General features: G+C 44.6%; 1 protein-coding gene across 11 annotated transcripts in view; it reads right to left on the reverse strand.

Moving 5' to 3' along the window:
- Positions 1-17501, reverse strand: part of LOC306915667 (calcium/calmodulin-dependent protein kinase type II subunit gamma) — an 86838-nt gene extending 69337 nt beyond the window's left edge. For 6 of the 11 annotated variants that reach the window (XM_079493156.1, XM_079493155.1, XM_079493164.1 and 3 more), the window contains exons 1-2: positions 17173-17500; positions 10688-10782 (exon numbers count right to left, since the gene is read on the reverse strand). In XM_079493156.1, the coding sequence (XP_079349282.1) occupies positions 10688-10782; positions 17173-17240 (163 nt within the window). In that variant the 5' untranslated portion in view covers positions 17241-17500. Of the gene's footprint in view, positions 1-10687; positions 10783-17172 lie in introns of all 11 variants that reach the window. The other 5 variants (XM_079493160.1, XM_079493157.1, XM_079493158.1 and 2 more) reach the window with 1 other exon arrangement.
- Positions 17502-17985: the final 484 nt, after the last annotated feature.

Here is a 17985-nt window from a genome sequence, read left to right on the forward strand (position 1 = left end):
TCATAACACCCAGAGTGTAGCACCGATAACACCGCAACTCTAGGCTGTCCCACATTTTTACCTGTCCCCTATCAACATTGGCAGGTAGGAACTAACATAAAGCGAGGAGACCTGAGAAAAAAAAAGTAGGTGAAATTTGATTTTGTGCATTGTTCCCATCGTGTTATTTTTTCCAAGAAAACAAAGAAGGGGAAGAAGAGAGGTGGAGTTCACCTGTATGGCTGTGTCCCATTCTCCTGCATTTAGCTCTGTTAATCCCTGATGAAGACTATTCTCCTATATATATATATAAGTGATGTGTGCATTTAGCTCTGTTAATCCCTGAGGAAGACTATTCTCCTATATATATATATAAGTGATGTGTGCATTTAGCTCTGTTAATCCCTGAGGAAGACTATTGTCGTAATGTTGCGAGCTCAGAGCTTGTAGATCAGCTACCCTTTGTCAAACTTTGGAAAGTAAAACGTTTTTTTTTTGCTTTTTTGTTTTTCTCCTGAACAGTTAACGCTTTTGGACAGTGACGCCATTTACGATGAGGGTACTGTGTCGATAGCCGACAAATTATTATATTACTAACGCTTCATGTCTATGAATGTTATATTTAATACATTACTTAAGCCAACGTAATTTAATGAATACATGTTCAACAATTGGGCCCATATGTCAGTCATATAATCATAATCAGGAATCATAAAAGGCTGTTAGAGTGAGAGCTGTTTTGTAATGCCCGTTCTGTGACTGGATGGCTCTGTAATGGCCATTCTGAACAGAACAGGCCGCTTTAGAATGCTTTTTCTGTTAGACTAACAGAGATTCTCAATCTGTGGGCCGGGGGCACTTTCTGGCCGCAAGGTTATTGCAAGTCGGGCCCCAAAACACTTAGGTTTTATTGATCACAATGTAAACTGTGTGTGTGTGTGTGTGTGTGTGTGTGTGTGTGTGTCCGTCCGCACACACTTGTCCCACATATACGCTATTATGGCTATGTCCAAATAGAGAATATATTCCAACTGAAGGATCAGATGCTTATCAAACTTGTATTCATGTAACTTGTATTCATCGTGTCGCACCGAGTTGAAAGAAAAACAGCTCGTCTACCTACACTACAGTTGATTATGCCACATATGCGCAGCTCGATTATTCTGATCCATTCTCTGCCTCTCGGGGGGTGTGGTGGTGGTGACCCAACTGTGCCAACCAACAATAGCCGCCCCATGCCAATCACTATTCAGATTACAGCAAAGAGAGAGCACAAGGATGCCGACAATGCAGGGAGAGCAGCTGGCATGGAGGTGAAAACAGTCTTTAGTTAAATGTTAATTTAAATTGAGATATTCCTCTAAATTGACGTTGCCGCAGTCCAGGCCCCCAAATAAAGTCCTGGGAAGAAAATTGGCCCGAGGTCAGAATTAGTTCCCGACCTCTGATGTACAGTAGCCTGACAGCAAGTCTCGGGTTCGATTTCCAAGCCTGGCGGAGCTTTGCTGCATGTCACTGCACAACCCTTTCCCTGTTTCCTGTCAATCTCCACTGCACAATCAAATAAGGCAGAAAAGCCCCCAAACATATCTTCAAAAAATAAATAAAACAAACAAACATGCTCTGAAAATGCATTCAGACTTAGCTATGAGATACCTAAGACTACTGTTGTGCTGTATCTGGGTGATTTGTCACAGGATAATACACAAAGAGAAGATATTTACCTGGTCAAAGTGTTATTGGCAGCTAGTAAAAAAGCAATTACAAGGCGATGGTACAAACCAGAACCCCCAGCTTGTGAGCAGTGGCTGAGCATTGTGGAGGAGATATTTGTAATGGAGAAACTAACTCATATATTGAGACTACAAGAGGAATTATTAATTGAAAAATGGGAGAAATGGACCGACTATAAGGATCAACAAAACGACACCAATGTTAATAATGATGGACATTCATAAATGCACTGGAATATGTTGTATATTAATGATGTATCTGAACCCTTGCACTGTAATTGTCATTTTATGTTTTTTTTTATTATTTGTTTTATGTCTACCTGCAAATAAAAATTAAGTTTAAAAAAAAGAAAATGCATTCAGCCCAGTCAGCCACCCATTTCGAGTGGTTTCTTCAAGTGGGCCCTGATCCAGACAAGGTTGAGAAGAGAACTACTCAACAGAATCAGCATTCTAAAAAGCCTGGTCAGAATGGTCATTGCAGCAGAGCCGTCTGGTCAAACTCGCAGTTACATATCCATCCAATTAGCCATTAGGGTAGTCCTTCATATCGGGTCAGTGTGACAGCATTGGGTTCCAAAGCAGTGGGCGTAGGTTTGTTAGCGGCTGCTCTCATTCTAGCGACAACAACCTCGCATTCAGAAGTCCACACACAGATAGATAGGGCTGTCACGATTATGACATTTTACTAGAAATAATTGCGACCAACGATTTAATTGTGTTTTTGGCATTTAAATTGCACATTGTAACAATATGAATAAAAACCTAATTTCTGTTTAGCTGATAGTAGAAATAGCTGATCTACAAACTTACATGTCACGAAGTGACGCGTTGTAAGGTTGTAGCCATATGCCATGTTTTGGAAAATGTATATGAACATTTTTCAACATTATTATGCAATTACCTCAAATAATTGATGATTAGGTGATTAGGTAATAATTGTGAAAAGTCCACACACACAGATGGAATTGGTATTAGGTGGAGATCTGTGAGTGGCTAGAAAAGTGAGACTAGGTTTTTGATTGGTGCAACCATTCCTATAGACAGCTGTGTGTGGCTGTGTCCCTGGGTCTGTCCCCGTGTGCCTGGCTGTGTCCGAGCACGAAAATATCGTTATAGCGTTTGTTCAGCACCAAGTGTCACTGTTGCACAGCCTAACACACAGACAGACTCACACAGGCCAGGGAGGAGGGCTTGTACAGTGCAGTACAGTACAGTACAGTACAGTACAGTACAGTACAGTACAGTACAGTACAGTACAGTACAGTACAGTACAGTACAGTACAGTACAGTACAGTACAGTACAGTACCACTCACTTCAGACGGGTCTGATTTTTAATGTCACAGTCAATGCTACAGCAATGTGATAACTGTAATGTTTTGCTTGTACATTACCATACATTTGTTTGTTCAATTTAGTCACTGTCAAGTATCGATAAGTGGTACTGTATGATGGTATTATACAGTTACGTTTCATGATTGATCAATTACTCTTTTATATATAAAAAACAGGCTTCTGCAAAAGTTGACTGAAAAGTGGTGAATCTAACAATATATATCAGCAACATATTATGTTGGCAGCCATTGATTTATACCAAACTCGGCCCTTTGCATTTGTGATGCCGACAAACATATAAGCATAAACATTAAGAGAAAGAATTGAAGGGGCCGGGCCGTAGATTATTTAGAAAAACACAAGGATGCCACCCGCCGTTGCTGTCTGGTGGAAACCAACCTTGCATGTCCAAAACCGGTCCTTTTTTTTAATATTAGAATATATTGTTTTATAGTGAGAACAGCAGATCTACAAGCTCACAACGCCCATGATGTGCTGTGAGCTTGTAGATCTTGCTTATTTCACTACGTTTGCATGAGACTCTTATGACAAAGTAGGGCATTAATTACGAAAAAAACAAAACAGCTGAAATATGGAGATACAAGGTTGCTGTCGGGCACCGAAACATTACAGCTACGAGTGTGAATCTTGTCACTTTAAGCAAAGCACCAATGACCACAACAACAAGCGCCTGTTTTAGTCAGGGTCATGCAAAAATTCATCTGCAAATTACTGTGTGGCTGTGTTATGCAAGAGGCGTGTGTGTGTGTGTGTGTGTGTGTGTGTGTGTGTGTGTGTGTGTGTGTGTGTGTGTGTGTGTGTGTGTGTGTGTGTGTGTGTGTGTGTGTGTGTAAAAATGGGTTAGTCTGAGGCCCAGTGGTAGAACATTGCAGTGCTGGCATTTCTAGTGCGTAAGTAAGGAAGCACACACAGAATGCCAGCGAGAACAGTCAACACACAAATGCACACAATGAAAAAAAGACCTATCCAATCCTATCCAAAGCCTTGTTTCAGGATATAACCATCGTATATCCAAACTATCGTCACTGTCGGGTGGAAACCTTGTATGTTTTAAGGACATTTTAAAAAATAACCCGTCTTCCAGTGGATTCAATGTTGTAATTATTTGGTCACACGCCGTTATTAAAATTCGGCATTGGTTCAATAATATATAAAACTCAAAAACAGCACATCGACTGCTCACACCGCAACTCACAACGTGACTGCGAGCTTGTAGATCGGCTATTGTTGCCACTTTTATGTGACACCGTAGAGTAGCGTGACGGAGGCGGACATTCATTGACGAGGAAAAGCGTCCGAAACTTTAACCCTTTTTTTTTTTTTTTTTTTTTTTTTTTTTTTAAATGGGAAAGCATCCGTGTTGTTTTACCGTTGGCTATTAAAAAATAGCAGATGTACACTTCGAGCTTGCTTGTTACATCTTAAATCTCGAGAATGTGTGAGAACTAGTGATTTAGAAGGCATTTGTAGAATTGGCCTCAGGTCTTATTGTGGAGATACAAGGTCTCTGCCCCAACAGCAACAAGCGACTCGTGCAAGCCTGGGTGTGTGCTCGCTCACATGTGATGTGGCATGTCGTGGGCGTGTTGAGTCACGTGACTCATCATTCACCAACCGCCCCCCTGGCTGGTGACAGCCACGTAGGTGGGGTCAGAGGTCACGTGGGGTGACGACACTGGCAGTCATGAGTCAGGAGGACGTTGTGTTTGCACGCGTGTCTGCGCTTGTCGTTTGCTTATCGGACGAGCCGAGTCCCACGTCGCAAGAGCTGCGGCACACCGGGACAAAGACTCTTGTCTCATTTTAAGATTTGCAAATGCGTGTCCGGGCGGGACGGCCCGGGCGGGCAGGCTATCTTTGAGATTAATTACACAAAATGACTGTTGGTGAGCAAACAAAATGCAGCCCAAGAAGTAATTAATTGCAATCGCATTTCTACAAATGCACCAAAGACATTGCAGGTGTGATTCTCCTCATCGTCGTCATGGTCATCAGAGCCGAACCGATGCCAGATATTTGGGTCCCGTTGCCGATCCCAATTTTGGAGAGTCCTAGACCAGCGGTTCTCAAACTATTTTGTGTCAAGGCCATATATCATAGGCCGCAGGCCCTCATCTGAAAATGGTTTGTGCCAGGGACCGCCAGAAGATTAGATTTGTATTACATTTTTCAATTGTATGGCTCAATGTGTGTCGATTGGAGCCGCATTTCTAGCTTGCAGATCTGCTACTTTTGATGATTTCACGTGACGCTGTAGTACGATCAAGCAGGGCGTTGATTTACAAAACAAAACCGAGGTTTCTACCCGACAGCAACGATATTCCTCATCATCATCATCGCACTCAGAACTCATCCTGCTCTGCATCCTTGCAAGAATTCTTGTTTTTCCCTCTTTTCTCTCTCCCCCTCACTTTGTTAACTGGCTAAAGGTGCTAAAGGTGGTGACACCAAGACAAAGCTGCCTGCTCTTCACTAAGGGAACCCAGGCGTTCTTAGGCCCCGCCTCAGCTGTCAAGTCTGTCTCTCTCCCTGCCAGGTATAGATTTCCCTAATCTGAGAGAGAGAGAGAGAGAGAGAGAGAGAGAGAGAGAGAGAGAGAGAGAGAGAGAGAGAGAGAGACATCAACCTCCTTCTAATTACACTAGTGACGCAGGAGGAGAGAGTGAGTACAAGCAGCAACAGAGAGAGAGAGAGAGAGAGACAGACAGAGCGAGAGAGGGAGGATTACATCGAATGTCCATTTGCTAGAAGAGGATCACAGCTCCCCTGTGTGTGTGCGGGTGTGTGTGTGTGTGTGTGTGTGTGTGTGTGTGTGTGTCCGTCTACCATGGTGCAGTGTCACTGCAGCACTCACTAATTCATTCAATCTCCTTATTTGTTGTGTGTGTGTGTGTGTGTGTGTGTGTGCGCGTGCGTGCGTGCGTGCGTGCGTGCGTGCGCGCTATGTACACGCATGTGCGCGCTTGCGCGTGTGTGGAAGTAGAGGATGGGAAAGAGAGAGCTGGCGGGTAATTACTGGCACTTCCTGCTGTTCTCTAATTGGCCATCTGCTTTGCCAGGGGGCGGGCCTACAGCCTTCTCTTACATCAGCGTAGGGGGGAGGAATGCATGGAATACTTGCGTGCGTTCACGCGTCATGCATCACACAGACACATAGAAGTGGCACCCAGACACTTTGAGGCGATTTTCATATCAGCTTAAAACGTCAAACTTTATGGCGTGAATAGTATAATTAAATGCCCCTATCAGCCACCTTTTTAACCACACTGGGTGAGAAGTGTCTGTGTGCAAGCGTGTGTGCAAGCGTGTGTGCAAGCGTGTGTGCAAGCGTGTGTGTGTGCGCGTAATCCGCGTATGTGTGCGTAACTAGCCAAGCCTTCCTGTATGGATACTAATTACTAGTGCAGAGATTAAAATAGGGTGCATTTTGAATCCCAAAACGCAGTTCATAGTTAAGGGACGCAATAAAACAACGACCTCTGCATCCACGGGATGCACTGTACTCAGCATGTACAGTAAAAATAACACGTTAAAAAAAGAAATCGCGATATTTTGCTAGCTTTAGTTATAATAATCATTTTTTCTTCTGTTTTCTACATGAATATAACCACATTATAACCATATAAAATGAAATGGGAGTTAAATGCTGCAATTTGTAAAAACTCCTAACGTGGTTGAAGTGGGACTCATAAAATGACCCTGGGACTCATTTCTAAAAGACCATCCCTGCATCCTGGGACTCATTACATTGAAAACCTATTTACATCACTGCTAGTGTCCTTATTCTGTGGAGAACATTTGGGAAAAATAGCCAATCAACAAGCTCACACACAAAGCGTGTACGGGGGTGGGTGGGTAGGTGGGTAGGAGGGTGCCTAGTATAGAGCCCTGGGGGACCCCTGTCACCGAAGCATATAGGGCTTAAGGTGGCTAAGACAGGGCTAGCCCTTAGCTAACCACCTACATCCCTCTGTGCTCAGATTACTGTGGTGTTTACTGGAGCTTTGAGAGACTTACCCGCCAGGCTGTGAGCTGTGAGCTCACACTGCTGGCCCCCGACTGGCTGTGAGCTGTGAGCTCACACTGCTGGCCCCCGACTGTCACGTTAAAAAACAAAACACACAAGGGGAGAAAAAAAAGAAGAAAAAAACACCAAATCCTACCGGGCACGCTGCCCGCTTGCGCAGCGGGCCGCCTGCCTTGGTGACGGTGCAGTGTTGCATGGATGTTGCGGTTTGTGTAGCACACACACACGCACACGCACACGCGTATCTGTCGAGTGAGTGGCCTCCCACAGTAGTTCCTCCTCCCTCGACTCAAAATGCTCTTTAATTGTTCTCCATCATCACATCTCTCCCTCTCTCTCATTCCGTCTCTTCACCGCTAGTGTGAGGTGTCACTGGGCTCACTGCAAAGCTAACGCTGTTCAAACTCCCCCTCTCCTGGCCTGCTTTATTCTCCCCTGGCAAAAGCGTGCACACACACGCACACACACACACACACACACACACACACGCTTGAACCAGGCCAGTTGGAGTAAGACACACACACGCTGAGCATGCAGGCCTATATTGTAGTCCCTGCCTCTGTGAAGAGCCAAAAAGATTTCTGCTGAGCCCTTACTTTTATCTGCCTCTCTCGCGCGCACTGAGATATTAATACCAGGGAGCTGCCCTGGGTGGACACTGGATGTCGGGGCTAGAACAATGACAGTATTACAACATGCGCGGATGCCGCACAATAGAGACATGCTGCATTAATACCGTCGTTAGTCCCCGACACACTGGGCGCCCAAAATGGCCTCACACAGACACACACGCTACAAACACACACGCATGCACGCACGCACACACACACACACACACGCCACACGCCACACATACACAAAGTGCCAACAGGCACAGACAACAACAGGGAGGCGCCTATGGAATCCTTGGGGTTTTAGGCCCTGATGAGATACATTTAGTATAAGTGGATTACCCTCAATACTGGCCAATCCCCCTCAACAGAGAGACGGAGAGAGAAAGAGGGGAAGACGCAAAACCTACACTGTCTGAGAAACAGAGAGAGAGAGAGAGAGAAAGTGAGGGGGAAGACGGAGACGGGGCGGGCGAGCGAAGGAGAGAAGACAGTCTGCAGAAGAAAGGAACAGGAGGGGGCAGATGTGTGGTAATAGGGGGAGAGAGAGAGAGAGAGAGAGAGAGAGAGAGAGAGAGAGAGAGAGAGAGAGAGAGGAGGCGAGGGGTGTGCTGTGTGCCCAGGGGAAGGTACAAGAACAGAGGAAAAATGTTTTCTTTCCTAAAATGTACACTTATATTAAGGATGCAGGGAGGGTTCCGGCACACTAACCCCCCAATGACCCTGCCCCCTGCAGAAGATGACATGTAATAAATATGTCACTTTTCACAGAAAAACAACACACATGTGCGTGTGGCCCCATTCACCTGCTGAGTTGGGACTGTAGAGCCACACACACACACACACACACACACACACACACACACACACACACACACACACACACACACACACACACACACACACACACACACACACACACACACACACACACACACACACACACACACACACACACACACACACACACACACACACACACACACACACACACACACCTTCTCCCTCGATTCTCTAAAGATTTGATCCCTGTGCCCCTCCAACAAAAATCTTTGTATCGTTTTTTTTGTACGGGCTGGGAGGTGGAGGCTGTAGCGTAGGGGTGTAATGATACATTTTAACAGCGATAATCACGATACATGGTTGACAATACATAGACGATATTGGTTCATTATGGCGATACGATACGATTTAATGATTTGAAATCGATAACATTAAATACGTGTGAAACTTGTGGATAGTGCAGGTTTTTAAAGGGAAAGATGTATTATTATGGATATAAATAAACAGTGATTCTCTGGCAAATAGATGGACATTGTATTTGAACAAACACGCACCTTGACATGAACACAGAGAATACAAACATTTTTATATCTCCTATCTCAAACCCTCACCCTAAACCTAACCTTCCACGGGGCAGCACACCTAAACCTAACCTTAACCCATGTCTAACCAATGACTAGTCTAAACTAAGTATGCACCCCCACACTTTATCTGAAATAAATAACAATAATACTAATAATAAACTAGGCTTCCCATCATCATGCATTGCACTGCATGGAGGCGTGTGATCTCTGTGCTGTACTCTGTACTACTGTACTGTGCTCTGTAATGTACTCTGTACTGTACTCTGTTCTGTACAACTGTATTGTGCTCAGTACTGTACTTTACTATACTCTGTATTGTACTTTGTGTACTACTCTGTACTCTGCTGCACTGCACTATACTGTACTGCTGTAAGGAATGTCCTGCTGAAGTGAAAGTCTCTACATTGATCCATTTAACTTCTATAATTTGCACTGGAATAAGGAGTGTATACAATTTGATATTTTGTCCATAAAGTAATACAGAAAACATATAATAAAGTATCTCTCTCTCTCTCTCTCTCTCTCTCTCTCTCTCTCCAAGCTAGCACCGACCGACTCATTGGAGGCATTGTAGGGTTCAGTGTCTTGCCCAAGGACACCGACATGTGCAGCCGCCAACCCCATGGATCATTAAACGACCTCCTTTACCTCCTGAGCCACAGCCACGCAAAGTGGGGGACACTGATGAGGGTGGCACTGGAAATTTGGGGCACGAGCCCACTCTGCTCACTTTCAAAATGTAAAATAGGATGGAATGGGAAAGTAAGTTTATGCATCTTTTTCTTCTTAAAATTGCTAAATAGCCCGGTCTGTAGCCGGCCGTGGGCTGGGGGGTCCGGGGGCCTCTGGCCAGTCACTTGGTGGCGGGCTGGGGGTCGCCGGAGCTTCTGTCTCCTTGGGGTGCGAGCAGCGGCTGGATGCAGGCCGGGCTTGTGACAATTAATGTTATATATCTGCTGTATATTACGAGTCATGTCTCCTGCTGTTCCTGCCTTGCCTTGTATTGTACTGTCTGAAAAATGCTGTGTTTTTGAAGTTTGTCAAGCTGTTTATCTTTAGATTTATTTTATTGTCTCTGTTTTTGTTATGCATTTGTTATGTTTCTTGTTTTTTTTGCATTCACATTTATGTTTGATCTGTTACATTTTTTTTTAAATAAAAAAAATGTAATTGCTAAATACAATGCACAAGTACTTAGTATTGATTAAATTGATTATTTACATTGCAAAACAATTCGATAAAGATTATGTACATTGCAAAACAATCCGATACAAAGTCAAACGATACAATACAATATTGCTGTTTATGATTTTTGAAATTAAAATCGATATTTCGATACAGTTACTATATCGTTACACCCCTACAGCGTAATGATACTCCAGAGGAAGAAGGCCTGCTCAGTGCCATGTTTATGAGGGAAGTCATCAAATGGACAAGTGGCTCTCTGAGAAGAATATTCCACAACTGACGTGATGGTTGGGGGGCGGGGGCTTGTTGTTCTGTGACCCATGGCTTTCCAGTTCAAATGCATGCACTCCAATACACAAACCAAACAAAACGAATGAGTGGGAGTGGGATGAGTGGGATCTTGAGTGTGCAGTGCAGTGCATTACCTCTAGCGGACAGCTTCTTAGTGTTGATTATTTTTGCGGCATACTCCTGTCCCGAGGACTTCTTAACACATCGGCGCACCACCGAAAAAGCTCCCCTAAGGAGAAGAGACAATAGAACCAAGGAAATCAGTTGCAACTTTCACACATGACAGTATCATTATGCACATAGCAGCATCAGCGCATTGTGATCGCAGACTTAATACAACCTTCAACGGCAATGGTTATTACTATTATTAGTCCACACAGTTCGTGCTGTAGATTCTTCTCAAGTTGTCTCAAAATCGTTTTTTAGATTACTTAGCAGATGTTCACGTGCTTCTCTGTGGAAGCATAATCAGGTCCAATATGACATTCATTTTACCTCAAAATTGCCTACGTTGAATATATTATCACATGGTGGCCATTTTGCCCATATACCATACTTAACTCATTCAAAAAGGGAAAGCATCTGTGTTATTTTGGCTATAAAAAAAATAGCAGATATACAGTACAAGCTCACAGCGTGGCATGTCGTGCCACGCTGTGAGCTTGTACATCTGCTATTTTTGAAAGTACAAGTGTGAGAACAACTACTGATATATACAAGGCATCCGTAAAATCGGCCTCAGGTCTTACCCCATTTAGCCCGGGAACCCCCTATAACTAACTATACCTTCAATCCAGGAACCCGGGGTTGTTGTTGCTGTGTACAGTATACTATATGACCTACATTTTTTGTACATTTTGAATAAATATTTGTTTTTCAGAAAACGTAGGTCTAAATGCGTTAAATAAAAATGGTGCATTTATATAGCACCTTTATCCAATAGATTGTGCATTACATTCACCCATTCACACACACATTCATACACCGATGGCAGCGGAAACCATGCAAGGCACCAACCAGCACATCAGGAGCAATTAGGGATTCAGTGTCTTGCTCAAGGACACTTCGACACTAACTCTGGGGGAGCCCGGGTTCGAACTGGCGACCTTGCGATTACCATCCAGCCACTCTACCCCTGAGCCACCGCCACCCGATGTAAGAGAGTAGAATGGCCAGTGTATGATATGGTCAATGGCATCATCTTTCTCGATCTTAAAGTCTTTCACCAAATCTTCACCAGGAAATGCAGGCACCAGAAGCTCTTGGCTGTGCCATACAGTCCATTATGTATTGCGAATTTGCAGTGATTGTTTATCTTAACGAGTGCATCACACAGAGATGGAAACGTAACGGCATAATGATATTCAGTTATGTGTCTGGACAGTTTTATACATGCACATAGAAAGAAAGGTCAGCGCGGACATTAGTCAGCAGCCGGGGCAGAAGATTATTCAACAATTCAGTCAGAGATACTTAGAAGTAGCAGAGTGTCCTGGACGGTGGTTAAAGCCACCGACGTGCTGGAAAGGTTCACAGGTTCAGTTCCTGCTGTAATAATGTGTCCTGCTGGAGCCTCTATGGTTCATAATGGTTTTCAACCTTTTTCATGTCAAGGTCCATTATAAATTTGGCATTTGATTTGAGCCCACAGACCATTTGATGAGATTTAGACTCTCAGACCCAAGACTATTTTGTCCACAATTCCATACTGTATTGATGTGATACTGGTACCATTAGAAGAGATAACAAAATAACAATTCTTCTACATTCTCTAATTGTGTAAACTTCTTGTAAATTAAGTAATGTTTAACAATAATTTAACTCTTGCGAGCGTTAAATGAAACCAAATGGACCTAAGGGTTTATTTGGTTTCATCTTACTCTCTCAAAAATTAAAGATCGATAAGGATCCTTTTGGTTACCAACTCTCCATCATTTAGCTCAGGACCACCTGGAAACCACTCAAGGACCACTGGTGGTCCCCTGACGACTGGCTGAGAATCCATGGATTAAAGCAAAATAAAATATCACGACTGAAAAATGTTGTATGGACAAGTCCTAATGTGCGATTTGTGAAACACTGAAACAGTGTTGATAGGAGCCTCCCACACTAGTGAAAAAGTGTGATAGGAGCCCCCACACTAGTGAAACAGTGTGATAGGAGCCCCCACACTAGTGAAACAGTGTGATGGGAGCCCCCCACACTAGTGAAACAGTGTGATGGGAGCCCCCCACACTAGTGAAACAGTGTGATGGGAGCCCCCCACACTAGTGAAACAGTGTGATAGGAGCCTCCCACACTAGTGAAACAGTGTGATGGGAGCCCCCCACACTAGTGAAACAGTGTTGATAGGAGCACCCCACACTAGTGAAACAGTGTGATGGGAGCCCCCCACACTAGTGAAAGTGTTGATAGGAGCCTCCCACACTAGTGAAACAGTGTTGATAGGAGCCCCCCACACTAGTGAAACAGTGTTGATAGGAGCCCCCCGCACTAGTGAAACAGTGATAGGAGCCCCCCACTAGTGAAACAGTGTGATGGGTGCCCCCCACACTAGTGAAACAGTGTGATGGGAGCCCCCCCACTAGTGAAAGTGTAATAGGAGCCTCCCACACTAGTGAAACAGTGTGATGGGAGCCCCCCACACTAGTGAAACAGTGTGATAGGAGCCTCCCACACTAGTGAAACAGTGTTGATAGGAGCCCCCCACACTAGTGAAACAGTGTGATAGGAGCCCCCCACACTAGTGCAACAGTGTGATAGGAGCCTCCCACACTAGTGAAACAGTGTTGATAGGAGCCCCCCACACTAGTGAAACAGTGTGATAGGAGCCCCCCACACTAGTGAAACAGTGTGATAGGAGCCCCCTACACTAGTGAAACAGTGTGATAGGAGCCCCCCACACTAGTGAAACAGTGTGATGGGAGCCCCCCACTAGTGAAACAGTGTGATAGGAGCCCCCCACACTAGTGAAACAGTGTTGATAGGAGCCCCCCCACACTAGTGAAACAGTGTTGATAGGAGCCCCCCACACTAGTGAAACAGTGTGATGGGAGCCCCCCACACTAGTGAAACAGTGTGATGGGAGCCTCCCACACTAGTGAAACAGTGTTGATAGGAGCCCCCCACACTAGTGAAACAGTGTGATAGGAGCCCCCCACACTAGTGAAACAGTGTGATGGGAGCCCCCCACACTAGTGAAACAGTGTGATGGGAGCCCCCCACTAGTGAAACAGTGCGATAGGAGCCTCCGACACTAGTGAAACAGTGTGATGGGAGCCCCCCACACTAGTGAAACAGTGTGATAGGAGCCTCCCACACTAGTGAAACAGTGTGATAGGAGCCTCCCACACTAGTGAAACATTGTTGATAGGAGCCCCCACACTAGTGAAACAGTGTGATAGGAGCCCCCCACACTAGTGAAACAGTGTGATAGGAGCCTCCCACACTAGTGAAACAGTGTTGATAGGAGCCCCCCACACTAGTGAAACAGTGTGATAGGAGCCCCCCACACTAGTGAAACAGTGTGATAGGAGCTCCCCACACTAGTGAAACAGTGTGATAGGAGCCCCCCACGCTAGTGAAACAGTGTGATAGGAGCCCCCCACACTAGTGTCGTTTCCTAAATAATTAACACAATTTGTAAAATTATGATGTTTTAGTCATATTTGACCTGCTGTTCTACATATTGCGAAACAGGTGAATCAAATCAATGAGGCTCGGTTATTTATGAAATAAACGAGACCATTAGGGTTTTATGGAAGATGCTACTGAACATATTGCCAGTTTGACCATTTCAAATGCTATCATCTTAAAATAATAACCGAAAATAGCCTATTTTCACTGCACAACATGGTTGTTGTGCTGGTTTCTATTGCACAACATACTTTCATAGTAGAAATGCTGGCTTCCATTGTGCAACATGCTTCCATAGAAGAAATGCTGAGCTTCTATGGAATCCAACTGACTGAAATCAGTCATGGCGACTGAGAACTTTAATTCATGAGAACGACATCTCTAAAACACAAAATGCCTCGCGCTGCGAGGCGTTGTGAGCTTGTACATCGGCTATTTTCGGCAAAGAGGTTTGGTCTGGTGTAGAGGGGGAGAAAAGCAGACCAAGTTGACGGTTTAAGTGGTTAAAGGTCTGAAAATTCACATTAACATGAATGCTGATGACAGATTGACAGTGCTGTCAAACAAGTCTATGAAGCCATCTATGAAAACGTTCAATGTGCAAGTTGCAACACAATTTTATACAATAATGCTTCATCTCTCTCTCATTTTAATGAACAATGGAAGGAATGTGAATGTAAAAATTGTATAATTATATTATATAGGGGGATAAGAGAATGTGAATAATAATTTAGGTAATGATTTATGTTACACTGTTGAATTGATTGAAATAAACTAAACTAAACTAAATGTAGGGGGTCGGTCGATGCTCCTTGGCCTAAAAAAAATTGTTGAAGACCCCTGCACTAGACCTACTAGTACGGTACAGTTGAAGCCTTTGCCATCGTGTGATATGTAAGGCTAGGGCTGCAACTTCAAAACTGCATTCCACTCCCCCAGCACTCTGCACTTACTGTCAATTATTTAAAAGAAAGTGACAGGTGACAGAAATAAGCTGCTCGCTTTCAAAGTCATATGAGGGGAACGCAATACACAATCAAGATGGAAATGGTTGCAGAAAACGTGCCGGTGGCCGGCGCAGTAGTGATGGTGGTGGTCAGCTAGCTTCCAGTGGATGTGAAAAAGCAGCCCTGCCCATTATAGTAGCTCCACCGTGGTATACTGGGGGTGGAGGGAGAGGGAGGGGGTGGATGTGACAGTTGTTACACAGCTACAACCATGGAAACCAGGTGTGTTCACCGCGGAACAATCACCGGGCATTGATTACTGTCAATCACTGGGCACAGAGTGGAGAGGAAAGAGAAGTAAAGGGGAGGGGGGTTGGTTTCACGGGGTTGGGAGGCCAAAGCAAGCTGCCCCCCTGCCCTGCATGCTGTCGCTTTGGTCAAAACAGGAGAATACAAGAAAACCTCTCTAGGCCAAATAGAAGACGAGAGAGAGAAGAAAAAAAATCTATTGCTAATGATGATGGCCCCATTTTTTTATCACGGTAATAAAAAAGGAAGATATATTATGAATATGTATGTATAACAATACCTTTATTCACACCACAAAACGTCACCCCCATAATAATAATAAATAATTAATAATAATTATAATAATGCTAATGCATCGGTGCAGCGTGCATAACGCTACTATCACGATGATGACAACGTATTTATTGATAACTGGTGACGACAAGGCAGGCCAGCTGCGGTGTGCTGCTGAGGAGGGGGGGGGGGGGTGCGGGGGGATCGGGGGGATGAGGGGGTTATTATACTGCAAGCTAAAATAAAAGCGATAATAAATGTCACGGCACGGCCTAAATATCCTTATCGATAGATCTTGTGGGTAACGTTACTCAACACGGTCACACCAAAATCATCTGCAGCTGCTTGGGAGAGCGAGAAACGGCCTAGCACAGACCAAAGCCTCTAGTAGTCTAAACCTACGCGCGCGCGTACGCACGCACGCGCGCACACACGGTTGTGTCACACACACGCATGAGGACAGTGTGTGGGAGCTATACTGACAGGCTATACACGCGTCGCTTACACAATAATAGACAACGTCATCTATACAATAAAGAGGTTGATTTAATCCTCTCTAGTCTATAGCTAAGATGGGAGATCACTGTCTTAAAGGGGATTCGGGGAGGGGAGGAGGTGTTCGGTATTGCATACACACAGCATTTTTATAACAAATAAATATTAATACAACTGGCATGACTGAGCCAACGGTTTCCTTCGGGTTTATTTATTTATTTATTATTAATGTTTTACTCTGGTCTAAAAGGGCCTGAAATACGTCCATAAAGTGTTCGAACGACAAAAGATTAAAGATAAAGATACGAAGTGTTCTTCTTGGGGGGTGGGAGTGTATGACAGCTTCGTCTAAGTGGTGGTACCACACCAGAGAGAGGCTAACATGAGGGGAGGAGGAGGAGGAGGGCACGAAATGTCACAGAGGGGGCTTTTATATAGCTCCTCCAAAGAGGAGATAGAACCTATCCTGACAAATTACGAACATAAAAACAAAGCCACTCTTTATCAAACATAACAAACCAATTAGCCTGGTGAAGGTGGACATCATTCAATGCAGGGCGTTAACAGCCAGGCAAACATTCAACCCTCACCACCACACCACCGTTAGCTAATACTACCCACACATAAGAAGGAGATAGCTTTTAGCCAGTTAGCTTTAGCTTACTTTATCAATGCATATCGACGGGGTTTTTTTAGCAGTCAGCTAGGCTAGTAAAGCTAGTAGCAAGCAACCCAAGCACAGCAGCGCTTTTCCTCCAAGCAACGTTTTTTACTGCGGGGAGAAGAGTCAAGAAGACAAGCCCACAAAAAACGACTAGGTGAAAGAAAATAACAGACCCTAGTGCAAGCTAACAGCGACGTGTTGTTAGCTTGTATTAAGGTCTGCTCTTTTTCGGATTCGGGGGGGGGGGCAAGTATAAGCGACACACACTCCCCCGTTTCGTTTTTTTACTGCTTACTTTCCGAGCTCCTCGTAGAGTTGGTATTCGTCGGTGAACCTGGTGGAAGTGACGATGGTCGTAGCCATGGTTGTTGGTGGTGGTGCTGTCGGCGGTGACAGTAGGAGAAGCCGTGTCTGTCTCTCTGTGAGCCCCGGGGATAGAGGAGAAGAGAAGAGAAGGAGGGTGGTGGTATGGACAGCGGCTCTGGCTCTCTCCGTGCGGACGGGGGATCTATCCTATCCGGGGGAGGAGGAGGGTAAAGAGAGCCTACGCTGGTGGTGGAGAGAAGAACCAACACCACACCGACACTGACTGACTGGAGCACCTTTCTCTCTCTGACAGCAGAGAGGGGCTGAGAGAGAGGGTGGGAGGGGAGAGAGTGGGGGTGGGGGAGGAGGAGTCTACCACTAGATCCCATGGCCAAGAGGGATGGCCCAGTGCTGTGATTGGTTCAGTTGGTTGTCACGACAACTGTTGATTTGTGTGGGGGCGGTGTCAGGGTGCAAAATAAATAAATAAAAATCACACCCGTGTGAAGTGAGGGGCGCTCTTATCATCGTACAAAGATCATCATGACGTAACATGTCGATTTGCTCAGATACATATAACGTAAATTCTCCATTCATTGTCAATGGGAATTGAATCTTTGTGTTGGACGAAAATAGCCGTTTTGCTCTGACACATATGACGTAAATTCTCCATTGATTGTCAATGGGAATTTAATGTTTGTGTAAAATCTACACTAATAGCTGAATATACTGTAGGAGGGGCTAGTGCCCCTCAAAAAAATAACAAATTAATAGATTATTAGTTTAAGCACTTTCAACCTGG

Source organism: Electrona antarctica, assembly GCF_951216825.1.
Source record: "Electrona antarctica genome assembly, chromosome: 22".
Lineage (NCBI taxonomy): Eukaryota > Metazoa > Chordata > Actinopteri > Myctophiformes > Myctophidae > Electrona > Electrona antarctica.